At 40.0% G+C, this 17,203-nt stretch overlaps 1 protein-coding gene across 1 annotated transcript in view; it reads right to left on the reverse strand.

Annotated features, from left to right (window-relative positions):
• Window positions 1-17,203, reverse strand: part of LOC310945491 (ephrin type-B receptor 1-like) — a gene marked incomplete at both ends in the record, with an annotated part of 83,712 nt that overhangs the window by 11,768 nt on the left and 54,741 nt on the right. Inside the window, 5 exons of the mRNA XM_083911591.1 lie at window positions 1,372-1,619; window positions 8,500-8,697; window positions 8,784-8,845; window positions 10,572-10,677; window positions 10,966-11,131. Coding sequence (XP_083767717.1) covers window positions 1,372-1,619; window positions 8,500-8,697; window positions 8,784-8,845; window positions 10,572-10,677; window positions 10,966-11,131 — 780 coding nt within the window. The remainder of the gene's footprint in view (window positions 1-1,371; window positions 1,620-8,499; window positions 8,698-8,783; window positions 8,846-10,571; window positions 10,678-10,965; window positions 11,132-17,203) is intronic.

Below are 17,203 nucleotides of genomic sequence, written 5' to 3' on the forward strand. Positions count from 1 at the left end.
GTTTCTAAGCTAATTTACAAAAAAAACATAAGTCACAATTGTTCCTCAATAGTATTTTCCTCAACAGCTTGAAGGTGGAGTCAGCAACACTGATCCAATACACTTTTTGTCAAATTCAGCCGTCCATTCTGTGTGTGCAGCTGCTTTGTCAATGGGAAACAAACAAAATGGCTCTATTCCATTTGTGCTTATGCACAGAACATGGGAAAGTCTATCAATGTATAAAGAGAAAGGCAGTGGGACAGAGAGAGACGGTAAATCTAGCACATGCTAATGCACTTAAGGAGGGGTGTACAGTACTTGTTTGAGTGTTGACTTCAAATATCAATAATCTTTCTCTGGAATGGCAGACTCCTACTTTTAGTAAGTGTGTAAAATAAAACCTGTCCTTCCTTGTGTAAATGAGTATTACTAAGTCACCTTAAACAATTTAATTCATTTCAAATGTGCCAAAATCCTGTTTCATTAGCTGACAAAACAATCTCAACTTGTTCTGGTGCTTTCAACCATCCTATACGACTCAATCTGGTAATGACCACGTGATGCAGCTCAAAGTTCCTGGTGTGCAGTGCTGGGATAAAGCCCGACATCCACCGCATGGACCGATGTTAGGATCTGGGTGGTTATAGCTCAGATTCATTTCAAATGTGCCAAAATCCTGTTTCATTAGCTGACAAAACAATCTCAACTTGTTCTGGTGCTTTCAACCATCCTATACGACTCAATCTGATAATGACCACGTGATGCAGCTCAAAGTTCCTGGTGTGCAGTGCTGGGATAAAGCCCGACATCCGCCGCATGGACCGATGTTAGGATCTGGGTGGTTATAGCTCAGTCCTTGGGGAATTAGCTTGGGAAGCACAGGGTTGCCCATTCAAGTCCCTGTACGGACCAAGTATGGGATGAGGATTGGTAGCTTATGAAGTCAGCAAACTCCCAACTGCATTATTTAATGCATGTGTAGAGGTCCTGTTGGTGCATGTGAGTGTACTCCGGGCCTTTGTGTGCGTAATGTGAAAAACTCAGGGATTAATCATATATATCTTCTTCTTACTTAAAGTCATGGAAATTGACATAAATGCACTATTTTTTTTCAAAAACTGTTGCTAATCTAGTCACAGATATTTAATTGTGGAGAGAGTACCTTTGATGCAGCATTTTTAGAGTCTTTAAGTTGAGATTGTTTTGTCAACTGCTGTTTTCCAAGGAAAAAAGAGGTTGGGGTCATTGTAGTGGTACAGTATGCATTCATGCACTTCCACTGCATCTACCCAACATTAAAACATTCATTCATCATTTCAACATGACTGTTATATAGTGCAGCAGTACACTGTGAAGTGTTTGTGTGTACAGTATATATGTGTTATTTACCCTGAGGAACGAGTCAAGTGCTCCGTTCTCCATGAACTCTGTGATGATCATCGTAGGCCTGCTCTTGGTGACCACGCCCTCAAGTCTGATGATGTTTGGTTGGTCAAACTGGCCCATGATTGATGCCTCAGACAGGAAGTCCCTCCTCTGCCTTTCAGAGTAGCCAACCTTCAGGGTCTTGATGGCCACAGGAATTTCTTTTTTCCCGACAGGCTTCAGGCGACCCTTGTATACCTCCCCAAACTCACCTGAAGGAGAAGATATTACGTGTCTGAAATTAAAGCATCCTGTCTGTTACACTTGAGCTCTTCAGAAATCAGTATGTGACTCAGCAGGGAAAGCAAGTTCATTATCGGGGATACTTGGGTTCTTTAATACTCCTTTTAATTCAGAGCCCTTAAAATAAATTATTACATAAAAAAATAAATAATCAAATTTTAATGACATTTACTGATGTAAAAATGGATCACATTTCCAATCAGATGGGTTTATATAATTTGGCTATAATTCATGGTTAAAAATCATCCATTTATCAGACAAAAAGAAACATATTGTCCGTTGCAGCAGCTGAGCTGGCCTGTACTGTGAGGGGAAGTGTTAAACACATACGTAAACACTGTCTCCTTCAATCATGGGAGGTGCCCTCTGCTCATGCAGTCTCAAGCTGATGCCTTTGAGCAGCTTTGCTCAAGCAGATTGAGGTCTAGGGCTTTGCTCAAGGGTACACTGATGGTATTTTTGCAGACTGAAAGACAGCAAAAACTGAATCCCCTCAATAGCTCCCCTCTGCGATTTGTTTATTGTGCTTAAGTCTGTGTGGTCACATAGGACGCCACCTTACTTGTTAGCTGGGATTGGACTACTTAGGAGAGATGCACCGATCAGATACCCGGATTGGATTTCGGCTCCGATATTGACTAATTAGCTGGATCGGATATCAGATGAATGAGGCCGATCCAGTATTCCCATCCAGTCATTTCTTTTTAATTAACATCCTACACAGCAATACAGCTACATCGATCTAGTCACTTCAATTTTATGTTTGCGACACCAGTTAGGGTTTTATATTACATTTTAAAGTATCTGTGCACTTTAAATGGAAGTGTCATTTTTTTTTTTTTTTGCTGCTAATGTACACTTTGTTATTTTTTAATAAATGATATTGAGTACATTTATATCTGTGTTAATTTGTTACCTTTTTAAATATTTATGTCAAGCCTGATGCCTTCACTCACATGGCAAGGTATACGCTTCATTCATTCAATAGTATATCGGATCGGTATCGGGTATCGGCTGATACGCTCAGCCCAAGTATCGGTATCAGATTGGTTTGGCAAAAACTGGATCGGTGCATCTCTACTAATTAGTATTTACTCCATGGTTAAACTGTATTAACCTGACTATTGCCAGATGACTTTCGTTCCGCCTTGACTCCGCCTAGCTCCACTCAACCATTTGGGATCGATCCATTGCAGAAGGATTTCAGGTTCGCAAAAAATGTAAAAATATACTGTATACAATTCCTTTCAGATATTGTGTTTCCTTGGGATGAGTAAACTGATTTTCATCTGTAAAATTTAAGTAGTACCTTTAATCCATACCTTTTTTGCATTTATGAATTTGATTAGTTAATAGCATCACATTTAAAATAACCATTTGGCTCATAAAGCAGTACTAAGATTAGATGAGATAAGATCCATTATTGTCATTCCTCAGAAGTGAAATGCACTGTAACAGAATGTATCCTCCCTTAACCTATCCTATAGACTAGTTGGCAATGACCAACTCCGGAAGTTTTGCCAGTTGGAGAAAAACTGGAGCAGCATGAAGCAACATGTTCCAGTTGCACCGGTGCAGTGTCCCAGAATGCACTATGTTCAAAACAAAAGCCACGTGGGTCCATCTCTCCTCTATCATCTGTCATTGATCACATTGCCTAACGATCGATCGGGTTCCACCGTCTTGAAGGATGTCTCAATTCCTTGAATGCACTCAGGGGAGTCAAGGACAGAGGAGGCTTCCAGAGGAGAAGGAAGTGAGGAGACATGAGTGCATCTTAAGTGGAAGCATTATCGTGACACATGTATAAATGCACCAACCCCAGGCTGAAGCCATGGCGGGACAAGCACCACTTCACAAATAAGCAAATGAGTAAGTGCTTACAGTTTGGTGGAATTTATTATCAATGATTTATTTCATAAGTGTTTACTAATTATTTAAGGCAGACAAGGCAATCCATGCACACCTTTTTTATGTGATGAATCCTGTAAAGAATAAAATCTAGACTGTGGCCCAGTTTAAACAAAAGTTATCTTGTTCATGTATCTTCGCTTTCCTGATGCATTGCTATGTTGATCTATGAATTGGCTAGTTACAGTGCCAAAATGATGAACTGTCTTGAACTTGTTCAATGAACATAATATTTCTTACACTGCTGGAGACACAGATGTCTTTTGTCAAAATAAATGCAGCCATATGCTGCTTGGGGACATGAAAATTGAATATCACTTCAAAATAAAAGTCTTCATCTCAGAGATATAAATCATGTGTGAATAATGGATGAGTGATGGGAATTGGATGACAGGCTGTGTCGTCCTGTCTCACTCTGATCTCTGCTCCGCATCTCACTGCTCATTAAAAACTATCTACTGTCACTGCTGTAAACATCTGAAGAAGAGATGGATGGAGGGCACAATAGGGAGGAGAGTGGAAAGAGAGGATGGGGAAAGGAAGGTACATCAAGGTACAGAAGGGTCTTATAGTTTCTGCCATAACGGCATCATGGACGGAATTTGCAAATTTAAAAAAGCTTTAACACAAATTTAACACATAACGCCCTATATTAAGTCAGTGTTAAAAGAATTATGAATATGTTTCCAGGTGATCAACCCCGCTGCAACTGTGGTTTAAACGTCTTAAAATACATGAATGCTGTAGGTTGATTGATGTGTGGTTTTGTTCTCTCTTTCTCGCTCTCCTGCCCCTTCTGCCTGTCTCCTTTATGAACTCCTGCAATCAATGAATGGAGTTCAATCAGAGACCTGAGTTGTGTGGACACACACCGCCTGCAGCACGGCTTCTTTTTGGAGAATTTTTTCTTCATTTGTATTTAGTGTTGGGTTTTGTTATTTTAGTTTTGGTTGGAGATCTCTGTTTTTTTGTTTTTGTTTGATTTAGTTAGACTCTACTGTGGGTGAGTTTAGGGGGATGGGCTGGGTACGACGGCCCATTGTGTGATTAGCCCTGTGACTTCCCAATCTTTTGTTTTTTTTGGCTGGGATTAGGTTTTGGTTTCTTTGAACTTTGAGTAAGATCACCTCATCTCATCTTCAACCGCTTATCTGATTGAGTAAGATGATCTAAATTAAAAATAATAAAGTTTTTTAATTTTTGTTGATTCTCCTGTCAAAAGGTCTTGTCTTTAATATGTTTCGGTCTCCTTTAGAGCCTTTGTGTGTTTAGAGAAGCCGTAACAGGGGGTCAACTTAGGCCAAGTGGGCCACGGAGGTGGCAATACACTGGGGAAACCGTGGGTGGTCAAGGAGAAGATGGAGCATTAGAATAAATGTTCATTACACACTATGTACAGTACATACACTAAATATAAATACAATGACTGTACGTAACTTAACTGTGAGATATTGTAACTCCTTTCTATTGTAAATGAAAGTGTTTCAGGATTTCAATATTTTAGGACATTTCTAACAGTGTGAGTGATAGTAGTGAGGAAAGCGGAAAATACACGTGTGTTATCAGAGAGAGAGGAAGAGAGAGTGAGGTGAGATATTTTTATCATCTCCTTAGGGTGCTTTCTTCTTTTATCTCCCTTCCTCAATCTGTTGTTCTGCTTTTTTGCGCCCCTTGGTTCTTTGTTTTAGCATGTCTCTATACGCAAACAAGCTCTAAAACTCCAGAGGGGATGAATCACAGAGAGAGATGAGGATAAGAGGAAGTATCAAAGTTACAGAGAAAGAAAAACAAAAAGAGGATCTCAGAGAAGGGAAGCTAGAGAGAGAGAGAGAGAGAGAGAGAGAGAGAGAGAGAGAGAGAGAGAGAGAGAGAGAGAGAGAGAGAGAGAGAGAGAGAGAGAGAGAGCGCTGTGGATACATTTTTAGTTTCTATCGCAGCAGAATGGGAGAGATTCAACCGTTTAAGGGCTCAAAGTTCGGCCACATCTCATATCACCAAGGCTCATATTTTCCACTCTCTCCCCAGCGTTTATATCCCTCCTCTGTCACCTCGGGCTGAGGTGAGAAACCTTCCCCCTGAGAGAAATAAAGCGAGAAACGGAGGGATTACAGAAAGCCTCTCAGAGTGGCTCAACAAACCAAAGCTGAGAGCACATATTCTCAGCGTTGAGGTCTGAATCTGGTTCCTGACCTTTATCACACAGAGCTCCATGGCCATTTGGTGTTTGATTGGTTTTGGTCCAAAGAAAAAAGAAAAGATAACTGGGGGATAATATTTGGAGTAAACATACCTCCATCTAGTACGGTTTGAGCTAAATGACAAATATTAGTGATTCATTATTAAAGAAAATAAGATAGTTAGATAATAAATCATTATTTATAAGTAAGCAAAGCAAACCGGTCATAAAAAATATATCAATGCATTGCAGACGGATGGTGATATGACAATACATACTATGAAACAATATACATTTAGACATACATTATAGTGTAGTGACTATCCCTTGGATTTGTCATTTGGGTTAGAAAAAGAGAGTAAATTCTGTCACTACTCTTTCATCTATATTGCCAACCCATGGCCAACTTAATTGTGAGCGGACCTGCGGAAGAAATTTAGTTGTTGAACCCTTTTTTATTCCCCATCTACTGGTCTTTGTGCAATGTGAATATACCAATCACCCCCAAGTTCCCATAAAGCCCGGTACAACCAGTACTCACATGCTGGAATAACACTTCAATTGTGTTAGTTTCTGGAAATAAGATTATATGCACACTGTATTAGGAATATGCACCATGTGTCTTTGAACTACACTGTAAAACAGAGATGAAAATAGGGATGGGAATGCTGCGTGGGGGGCTGTTTACCCTCTTTAGACCTGGCCAAAGTGTTAACGCTCTCTGGCTGAGGTAACGTTGAGTGTGACTTCTGTGATTCCCTCACTCTCGATCGCGTGTTTAGCTGTAGCTTTAGAAAGATTGTGACCTGGCCGCCATTGTTTTTGTGTTTCAAAAACAGATCAAGCACCATCCAAGCGTGCATGTGTCACTCAGCGCTACATTGTTTTTGTTGCTCTGATTGAAAATGTTCTGAGAGGCTCCAGACAAATATGCATTTACGAATTAACACCCAAAACCAACCAGTACTTCCAAGCGAAAATATTACCTGAGTTAACCCTGCTTTTTTAGTTTTTTAGTGTGTCAATTAGGTTCTGTTAATTTGATTAAAGTTCCAATAAACAACTGACAGTAAACCTGGGACTTTAAGAGGTGTAGTGCCCAGAGGCAGTTCAATGCTGTGGCCTTGCCCCTATAGTAGGTGGCACTGAGCTTTCATAAAAAAAGATTTCAAAATGTAGTGCAGATATGATATACAGCCTGTCTTTGAGACCTTGAATGGGTCATTTATTTGTAAATTTGATGCAAATATTAATATCATCTACAGAACTCGAGTTTATTCTTCAGTATTGTTTGTTTTCTCAATAACTTTGAAGGCAAATTAAATAATGAACAAATGCGAGTTTGAGCTGAAATGCACTTTTGCCTTTATGATAAAGTTCGGGTGTCGATTAGGTGTTTCTTTTTATGAATGCAGCCCCACATTTGATGACAGCTGGATGTACTTATGGTTTTATATTGTGCTGTCACTGCATTTTTCAGAACCTATTCATGACCTTGTGTGGTGGGCTTCAGCATGTGTTCTTTTTGTGCTTTAAGTAGTATGTATGTATTTTTAATCTGTATTATGCTCAGTTCTGTGTGTTCCACTGGCACCTGACATGGTTTCCCTTGGGGAAAAGTATTCAATGAATAATACAATAATTTAAGGTATTGCATAGTTTCAGTACTCAGGGATCAGTGGTAAAACAAGGCATTTGATCTGAGCAAATGTAAAATGTGTCCTTGGTTGTTGTTTTTTTTATATTTTATCCCTCCGACAGCTAAAACTGTGCCCTCACAAATTTCAGAGGATGCTCTGGGACTCCATTACACATCCAACTTTCTCTCTTTGCCAAACATCACACAGCATTTTTACAGTTCAGCTCACATAGCCAAAGAGAATGCACGAAGACAGTTTTAATTTATTCCTGTGAAAGTTTTCAGCATGAATAAAACATTCTTCTGACTTCAAAGGAAAAAAATAAAGCAAAATAATAAATTAGCATCGCACGTTTCCAGATCTTTCTCATTGACACAAATGTGTATAATATCTGCTGTTTCAAGTGACAGTTAGTCTCATTAGAAGAAACCAAGGTTTACTTTTCCAACATTCCCTTATAAAGTCGTATGAACATGGACTATGATTTCTTTCTTCATCTTATTCTTGGACAAAATCATTTGTACTAATAGAATTGATAGCAGAAGCAGTAGCTTAGTCTCTGGGGACTTGGCTTGGGGACCGGAGGGTGTCTGGTTCAAGTCCCACACAGACTTAAGTACGAAGTGTAGATTAATTCTTCCAATGCTTCAGTCCTAACGATATATGAACATGCGTAATTTCTGTCCAAGACTAATCACAACAATATTACATCTATTAAACCAAAATTTCCACTACTTGTTTATCCAAAGGATGGCGGTCACACAAAACAGTCCACATGACATAAGAGTGTGATTTCAGGCCAATGTGTGGAGTCGAGCCCATAGACTGTATATAAAGATGGACAGTGTCTCCGCTTCCTCCCACTGTACAAAAGTGAAGCCAAAATATCCCTGATACGGGCGCCTTGACCAGAGTCTGTGCAGGAGGGAACAGCTGGATGAAGTCCCGTCCATACAGCCTCCCTACCAATTGTGAGTCAATCACAGCTGTCAATCATGACGTATCACCCAGTTTTTACTGCATCAAATAACTGATCACAAACCAAACTTTAAAAAAAACAGAAAAATTAACACTTCAACATGCACCAGCATCAAAAACACTGAAGTCTACGAAAATCTCTACCTGATCCAATGACTTCCTCTATTTTGACACAGGATGGGTCGATTTCCTTGGCAAACTCGCGGACAGCCTCATTGGGGTCCTCGTAGGTGAAGGGGTCGATGTAGATCTTGACCCCCGGTGAACTATGACCTTCAGACATTGTGGGAAAGGTCACAGTAGGGGTGGGACCACTGAACATGTCAGGCCTCAGAGTCACCTCTGAGGAGAAAATTAGAAAGTGTAAATATACATCGAGAAGTTCGGTGTAAGGTAGAGCTCATTTAAAGTTTCAGAACTGGCCGTACCTCCCCCTGCGTTGTACTGTTGCAGCTTGTCTCCGTACACACTCTCCTTCAACTGCCTTCTTCTGCAGACAGAAACACAGAGATTTTGAGGAAAGGGGCCAAAAGATAGAAATGTTACACAAAAGTTAGAAATGTTAATTGGTTGTCTTCTCTTCAGCTGAATCGAGTTCAATAAATATTTCTTTCGAACGTCAAAAAAGTCAGCTTGAGAGCATATAAAAGTCTTTCAGGAATTCATTAGTATTAGGTGGCTTGTTACTACTCTGTGTTGTCAGCTCTATCCTTCTTTCATTAGAAGATGGAACCAAAGAAATGCACTCTGCAATATTTCAATACGTCAACTGATCTTCACAATAGACACTTTACACCGCATACGGGAGAGACAGTTTGTCACTTGCTATTTCTGGGAGTTTGTGGGGTCACAGAAACTTCAGGCACTTCAGGAAGTCCTGATTTACTTTAAAACCTGGGTGGAATAAAAAATACTTGTTTTTTGTGCAATGCCATATCGTCATTGTTAAAAAAATGCCTTTGTAGTTTAGTAACAAATTTAGTACCAATTGACTGTCAAAATTTTTTTGTTTAATGCATCAACAGTATAGTCCTATGTAATGTCTACGTATATAGCTTAAAGTTGATTATGGTTGCACAAAAAGTACATCTAGCAATTCTTACCTGGCAGGTTAAAGTGGTAACAGATAAGTTTTCCACCCACTGAGCATTCTCAAGTGGTATTGATGGAGACGCTGTTGCAAGGATATAGTTTGCTCAGTTATTGTCTGATGACCAAAGTATGGTGCTTCACATGACTGTGAGGTGCGGTTGAAAGCTCTGGAAAATGCTAGTCAGTGAAACTTGAATTCAATATTCTTGTCACAATTTGTGCAAATGAATGATGGCCGATTTCCAATTATCAGTTTTCAGGGTCCTAGTATTGTGCCTGCTGACAGGACTTACTGGGACATTTTAATAGGAAGGAGCTATTGCATTTTTTACTATGACAATTCAAAGGGCCAATAAATGGCTGGGATAATGAGGGGCAAATTCACAAAAGGGTTGTGCAGCTTTTGTGGCCGCCAAACCTGCACAAATAACATAAAAAGAAACCGTGTAATTCTCAAAATAATGCAAAGGGAGAAATGCAACCCTCACTGTGCTGCCAAGCATATAGCACCTCAGTGCTGCTGTGCTATTTGTACATATTTAAAATGGGTAATGCAAATACAGTTAGCACAAAATGTGCCCCTTTCTATGCAAATGAGCCTTAATGAGCGCTAATAGACATGGGCAGTTAAGTGAAATTATTAGCATCTTCAGAGAGTTGGAGGTAACTAAAGGGTATTCATAAGGAGCTTTCAAGGGGCTATCTTCTTTTACAGCACTTTATGGGTGTGTTTGCACTGTAAAATCATCAATTCATTTGTAAATCCATGAGAAGGGGCAGATAGTTGTTACAAATGATGCACAATTCATAGTGCTATCAGCTGTCTTTATGTGTTTACACTGCAATATTCTATCTGATTCTAACCCTATTTTCCCTATCATTGATTTTTTATTAAATTTTCTCGCATAAAAAATAAAAATTATACATTCCAACTACATACCCAGAATAAAAAAGGGAAATAATGAGCCTGTTAGTATATGATTAATGCCTATCTTCAAAAAAGTATGTATTTAACAAGATATTACCTCTACCAGTTAGAATATTCCTTTGACACACACAGGAATGCATTGTTTACGTCTTTGTATGTGTATATAAGTGTGTGTAGATGTGTCTTTGTGCGTTACCTGGTACAGATGATGGCGATAGCTACCAGTGAGACGATACACACTCCACCTACTAAAGAGCCTGCAATCAGGGAGAGCTGTTGTCCTAGCTCTGACTTATACTCATCTGCAGAAACAGACACCCACACAAACAAACAGTCAGACACACATACACTGAAAAGAGAGTTATTATTTGTCTCCAACACATAAAATATAATTTACATTTTACATGACTCCAAGCACGCGCGCGCGCACACACACACACACACACACACACACTAGGGCAGAATTTAATGACTTCACAGCCAGATCTTCACTCTTGCTCAACCTCTCACATTTCCCTCTCAGTCCTGCACATTCCTCTCCTCTCTTTCCTCCACCTCCACACACTTCAGCCAACCGCCCACCTTCTTACCGTCAGTGAGCGTTTGAAAGAGCATGTCCTTGCTGTAGGCTCCATAGCCGGCCACAGTGCGGGCCCTCACCTGGACCACATAGCCGGTTCCTGGCTTCAGACCCTCCAGAACAACGTTGGTTGTTTTGCTCTGGACCACTGAACTGTTCAGCAATGACGAAAGGGACTGAAGAGAAGGTTGAGAGAAAGATGAATATGTTTCACAGCGAGCCAAGACAGACGATAACACTTCTTCAGTCACAGACTAAGAGAAACTAAATTTAGTACTCTGTTTTGGCCTTCAGCTAAGACAAGATTAATTCTTCCAATGCTTCAGTCCAATCCACAGATACCCTGGCAGGAAGTTGTGACTGCAACATCTTGAGTTTGAATTTATCTGGTGATTCATTCATTCATCTCGCCACACCATGCCAGTCTCTGTTTTCTGTGTCATTTTACATTTCCAACAGTAAACTAGGATTAACCAATTTATGGTTGTATGCCTCAGCCAACCAGTCAAGCTTCTGTTTAAAGCCATGTCTGTCCAGACACGATATAATATATGTAGTGAAACCTTTGAAGGAATTTAATAAAACATATTAAGTTTATTTTTGGCAAAAATTGACAAGTATGATTCCAAGGTGGGCACCCATAATTAAAGTCACCAATTACCTGACTAAATTAGTAGATTAGTATCTGACTTTATGTAAAAAATGGTCACAATCTTCTCAATTAGGATGTCACTGTGAAGAAGACCTCTTGTATATAAAATATAATCAGTTTATAATTTTATCCTATTAGATATTTGTGAGAAATGTTGTCATAATTAGTGTAGGAATTGACCTTTGACCACTAAAATCAGTTCATCCTTAAATCCAAGTGAACACTTCCCTCAAGGCATTCCTGAGGCATCGCGTTCACAAGAATTGGTAGAGAAGTACAGAAAAAACATAATGCTTCCGGCCACGGCTGTCGCAGATTTTCAGTTGTCAACTCGGCTGCTGCTCTAACTACATCCAGCATCATTAATGGATGTGGCCAGAGGTTTGCGTCTGTTACCACACCCAACGGTCATGTGAGGGTGCACTGACATAGCCAGCAGTACCCTGGAGTTCCACAAGCCTTGGTGTGAACAGATTTGGTCGGAACTACAGTCTACTGAATGAGCCGTCCCTATTTCTGTAGAAATACTGGATCCATTCAATTTTACAGAATGTATTTTTTCAGTTTTTATTGCAGTACAAACAATCCATTTACTCCTATTTTACTGGATTAGAGACAGAGGGAATACGTCACTTCAAAAGCCTCGGTACATAAAACCAAAGCTATAAAGACACCACTAGAATTGAACAAATAAATGAATTTTGTTTTCATTCATTCAGTTTGACCACTATCTTCTTTATATTTTGTAAAAAATAAAATCTCTTCAATCCCTAACTTCTTTCTCTTTGACCTCTCTGACCTTCTTCTTTCCTCCGTCTCATTCAATAAAACCAAGTGATAATGCAGTTAATTAGTTATTGCCCACAGAGACAGGTGCACCAGAGCACTTGGGCCTCTTTCTTCCCAGTCCTCTTCATGAGGTGAATTAGACCTATCAGGTCTATCTTATAAATTGAAGGCTACAACCTTTTACCTCTATCTTCCAGCCGGTCTTCTATGTCTCCTCTCACCCATTTCTTTCAGATAAAAAAGGTTTTTACTGTGGTAAGATCGAAACGGCTCAGAGGGAACGACAGATATGGTGTGGTGAGGGCATGAAAGGACGGGGGAAGGGATCATGCAGTTAGGATGAAGGAGGTGGAGGAATCGTCAGCTGAGTGAAGAGGAGAGGGAGAGAGATGGTGATGGTAATGTAGAGGAGAATTCAGGAGGGAAAAGAGCCAGAAGAAAGTGAGGATTGGGGGTGGAAGAGAGAGGAAGAAGGACTGTTATCAAAAGAGGACATGCGCATGAATTGAAAATGGACCAAAATCATCACACCACCTGCAATGCCAAATTAGGCCAGGGGAGTAAAGTGTGTGTGTTGTGGGGGTTTGTGCAATGCAGCTGCTTGGACCACATCCATTTTCAAACTCGACCCACGGTTTGATCTTAAATGCACACCTGTAAAGTTTTGTGACTGGATCTAGCCCGGTAGGGACGCTATCGTGGTGACAAAATCGCTGCAGACAGACATTCAGACAGACAGACATATAAACATCTGTACTCAATACCGCCTCTGTGGTTGTCTCCGTGACCACATTTTGCAAAGGTGTGTATGTGTGTGTGTGTGTGTGTGTGTGTGTGTGTGTGTGTGTGTGTGTGTGTAGGGGGGCTCTATGCCTGCCACAGTGAAAAGGTTAGGGGGCAACCCATCAGGGAATGTCTGGAAGCCAGAGATAAGTAGTGGGGGGAAAATCCTGCCTCCCTGTGCCATATCAAATTTGCAACATTAAAACCTCATTACCTATAGAGTGACTATGAGGGGAGGGGGAGGTGAGCGAGGGATGGATGGAGGAGATGGAGGGAAGGAAGTTGGAGAAAAGTACCAGAAAATAAGGTGCAGTACAGCTGTCTGAACCTGTCCTCTCCGTCTCTCTCCAGGCTTATCAAACTGCTCCCAGAGGACTTCTTCACTTGAAGCCATGAGCTAAAATTAGTAACTTCATGTGGTTGGCTTGTCTACCATGTAAAATGCAGTTTTTTTTCTCTGTGCTTAAGATGTGTATCAAGGCAGAAGCATGAAAAGAAGAAACAATGTAGGAACGTAACTGCCAGCTTTTGATTCTGGGTCTTAATTGGCTTCCATGTTAAATAATGTTAAAGCAAAGGCGGTAGCAAATAAGGCCGTCTTGGAGGAAAGTCACTGCCCTGATTTTGACAAAGTAAGTGTTTTATCTATGACTGTCAGACTGCAGCTACAGTACATCTCTAAGCGAGTGCAGTTCTTCTTTCTCTGTCCTGAACTCACTCTAATTGCTCTTTGGCAGAATCTTAACTTTCTCTTTCTCTCTCGACTCCATTTGGTGATAGATGGACATTGTCAATACGAGAACTACAAGTACAAATTATGTCTTGCTAAGGCCAAAATCAGAGCAGGTGAAATAAACTACCTGACACCATTAGGGAAATGGTTTTACAATAATATCTTATGTGAGGCAATAGAAATACGTAGTTCATGATGATATGGTTCATTGTATATAATGTGAGTTTCTGTCATTTTGTTGGCTCCTCCTTTCATGGGGCTATTTGTGGGTTTTATGCATTTTATTCGAACAAATTTATATAATATTCAAGATTTCTGTTTGTGTCTATTAAATGGATGATTTTTATGTATGATGAGTCTTGGAGAAATAGCCCAATCTAATCAAATCTTTCTACTATATTAATACTTCACTTATACCCAAACTGTGGGAAGTAGCACCTCCTTCTTCTGTCATTTTACACCCCTTACCTGCTAAATCTAGGCTATTTTCAATTATCACTAGCAACATGAGCTTTCCAGATGGTTTCCTATGTGTACAGTGTCTTATAATGGTCATATGTCATTTTAGAAGGCTGTGAAAAATAATGCTATGATGTGCTTGTTCAAATAAATGATCAAATACAATAAAACCCTTAGCTGTTGGAACAAAAACAGCTAATTTTACTTGAACAAAAAGACATATTGAAACATTAGACAAACATATCACCCAACACCAGAAAAGCACAGAATGGGGTTCTTACAACATTGTAAATCACATTTAAAAGGACAGACTCCCCATGGAAAATATTAATGTTTAAATAACGTTTTTTAAATTAAAAAGTGTGGCTTTTTCAAGAGTGGTTGCTCTGCTGTGCAGCCAGTGCAGTTATCTATATGACTAAGGTACATTTGCCATTTTTCATATTGAAATTTTGTTTAGCTGACATTACGTTATGAAGTCATGTGAAAATTTGATTTACAATCTTGTAAGAACACCATACTGTCCTGTAAAGTGAAACGTTCGTCTAATGTTCCAATATGTCTTTTTGCTCTAATAAAATGTATTTTTTTTGTTCAAGCAACTAAGGATTTTAGTGGATATGATCATTCGCAACAGCATTATTTTTCACTGCCTTCTAAAATGACATATGAGCATTATTTGATCCACCACCTCCATAGTTGAGGTTACGGACAGATAAGAAACCAATGTTGACTGTGGAGACCTGATGTATCTGTGGTTTCTGCTGACACAGGCAGACATTCTGCAAAGCCAACTTTCCACTTGAGCTCCTTCCTAAGAGGTTTTGCGGCAGTGAAACAATGTCACAGTACTCTAAGAGAGGACAGTCACTGCATGATCACAAAAGGTTAGCTCTCAGGAATGACAACACTTACTATTTGAACTATAGTGAGTTCTGCACAGCTGAATCTGCAGTGTTTCTTGTTTGAACACACATGAACCACATCCTGATAATGGCATAAATGCATTTCATTAATTGGAGAGTAATAATAGTCAATATGCATTGAAAGATCTTTTTGAAACACATTTCATGAAAGCAACAAGGATGGTTACAACCCAAAGACAGGAAGGAGCATAGTTTGCATATAATATGTAAACATGGGTGGGATAATAATCTCAATAACCATAGTTTAAGAACTTATATAATGATGAACATTTGTATCAGCGCTGTATTAAGTTTTGTTATAGGATTTACATATTAGTACGTACAGTGGCACACACTGAATCAGGAGAAGCAACCACAATAATAAAAACAAAACACTGTCTTTCCTTTGTGCAGCTCAGTGAAATTACAGCCATACACTACGTTGTGCTGGAAAATTGGAATCTGTGAGGGAGCCCTCTGGAGTCATGAACTCCAGGACTGCCTGAGTGTTTGCATCAAAGACAACAGATAAGAAAGGGAGTTGACAACAGTATTCTGCATTTACCGTTTGTAGTCTAGATTGTGTGTCAGAATTTGAGTTGTGAGTAGGTATTAAAAAGAAAGAAATGAGCACAGAGCAGTAGCAGTGGTGTACTGAAATACGCCAAAAACTATTTTCTTCTGTTTTGAAAAAAAAGAAAGAAGAAAGCTTCATGGCAGGGAATCAAATGTGGGCGGTGGATGAGAAGGCATGTTGTTCTTTTTGGTGTATCTCACACAATCCCTTGTAGGTGCGATGCTCTTTGTTTTTAATCTGTCTGCAGTGAAAGTTTATCTGTTTCTGCAGCTGTTGCTGCAGCTCCAAATGCATTGCTTCCTGCCGACTGAATTACAAAGAAGACATGCAGCCACAGTTTTTCCTTTCTTTGGATTCCCCTCCTCTCCTGGAGCAGCAGTCTTTGATGGGAAAGCAATCAGGCCCTGCATGTTTCACCCCTGAATCAGAGGCCTTTATTGGTGCCCTGGGTTTGACACTCTTTATGTAGACTGGTTTGATCATTGTGCCTCAGTCTCCTGGTTCATACACATTAGAACCTTGTCCACTACAAGACTGCTGGAGGCTTGATTGCTTCAGTCAGACAGCATCACAGAGCCGAGTGGAGGGAGTTTTGACTTCAGGAGCATCCAGTAGCGAATAAATTGGTCTTCTTGTCTTTAAGTGATTCAGCCAGGGAGATAGAAAGATCTTTCAGTGCTCTTAAGATGTTGACATACACAGCAAAGAGCAGTGGAGTGACACTGTTATCATCACATTCCCTCTTTATTTATTTTTTTGCAAAACACTGAAAACCATCCCTTAGAGATAGGGTAAGGCGCTCACAGGGAGATCTGGAGGGAAATCGGAGTAGGGCCGCTGCACCTTTACATAAAAAAGAAGCAAGCTGAGAAAGTTTTGGCTTCAGGAGACCCTGGAGAATCACAGAACACACTGGAGGGATTTTATATCTCATCTGCTTTGGGAATGCCTCAGGATCCTTCAGGCGGAGTTGAAAGACATTGTTGGCGAGATGGAGGTGGGACTACTTTGACTGAAATCGGACGGGCAGAGAAAAATGGATGAATGGAGAAGCAGGGGAAGTACTATTGTACGGTGGTCAAGACTGAGAAGGATAAAGCAAACTTGGTCAAAAAACATAGTAGTACTTCTCAATAAGCATCCTTTCTGTCCATCAGTACATCTGCTGATCATTGGCAATTGATATTTTGTTTCCCTTTAACCTCAACTGCCTGGGACAGACAGTTCTTCAACACCCAAGCCTGGATGAATGGATGGCCTCCTGCATGAATGTGCATGAAACTCTGTGGCAGTGAGTTTATCTCTTTGGTAGGAAAGATTCTATCCTTCATAAATAAAGTTAACTATAAA

Source organism: Echiichthys vipera (genome assembly GCF_963691815.1).
Source record: "Echiichthys vipera genome assembly, chromosome: 3".
NCBI classification, from domain to species: domain Eukaryota; kingdom Metazoa; phylum Chordata; class Actinopteri; order Perciformes; family Trachinidae; genus Echiichthys; species Echiichthys vipera.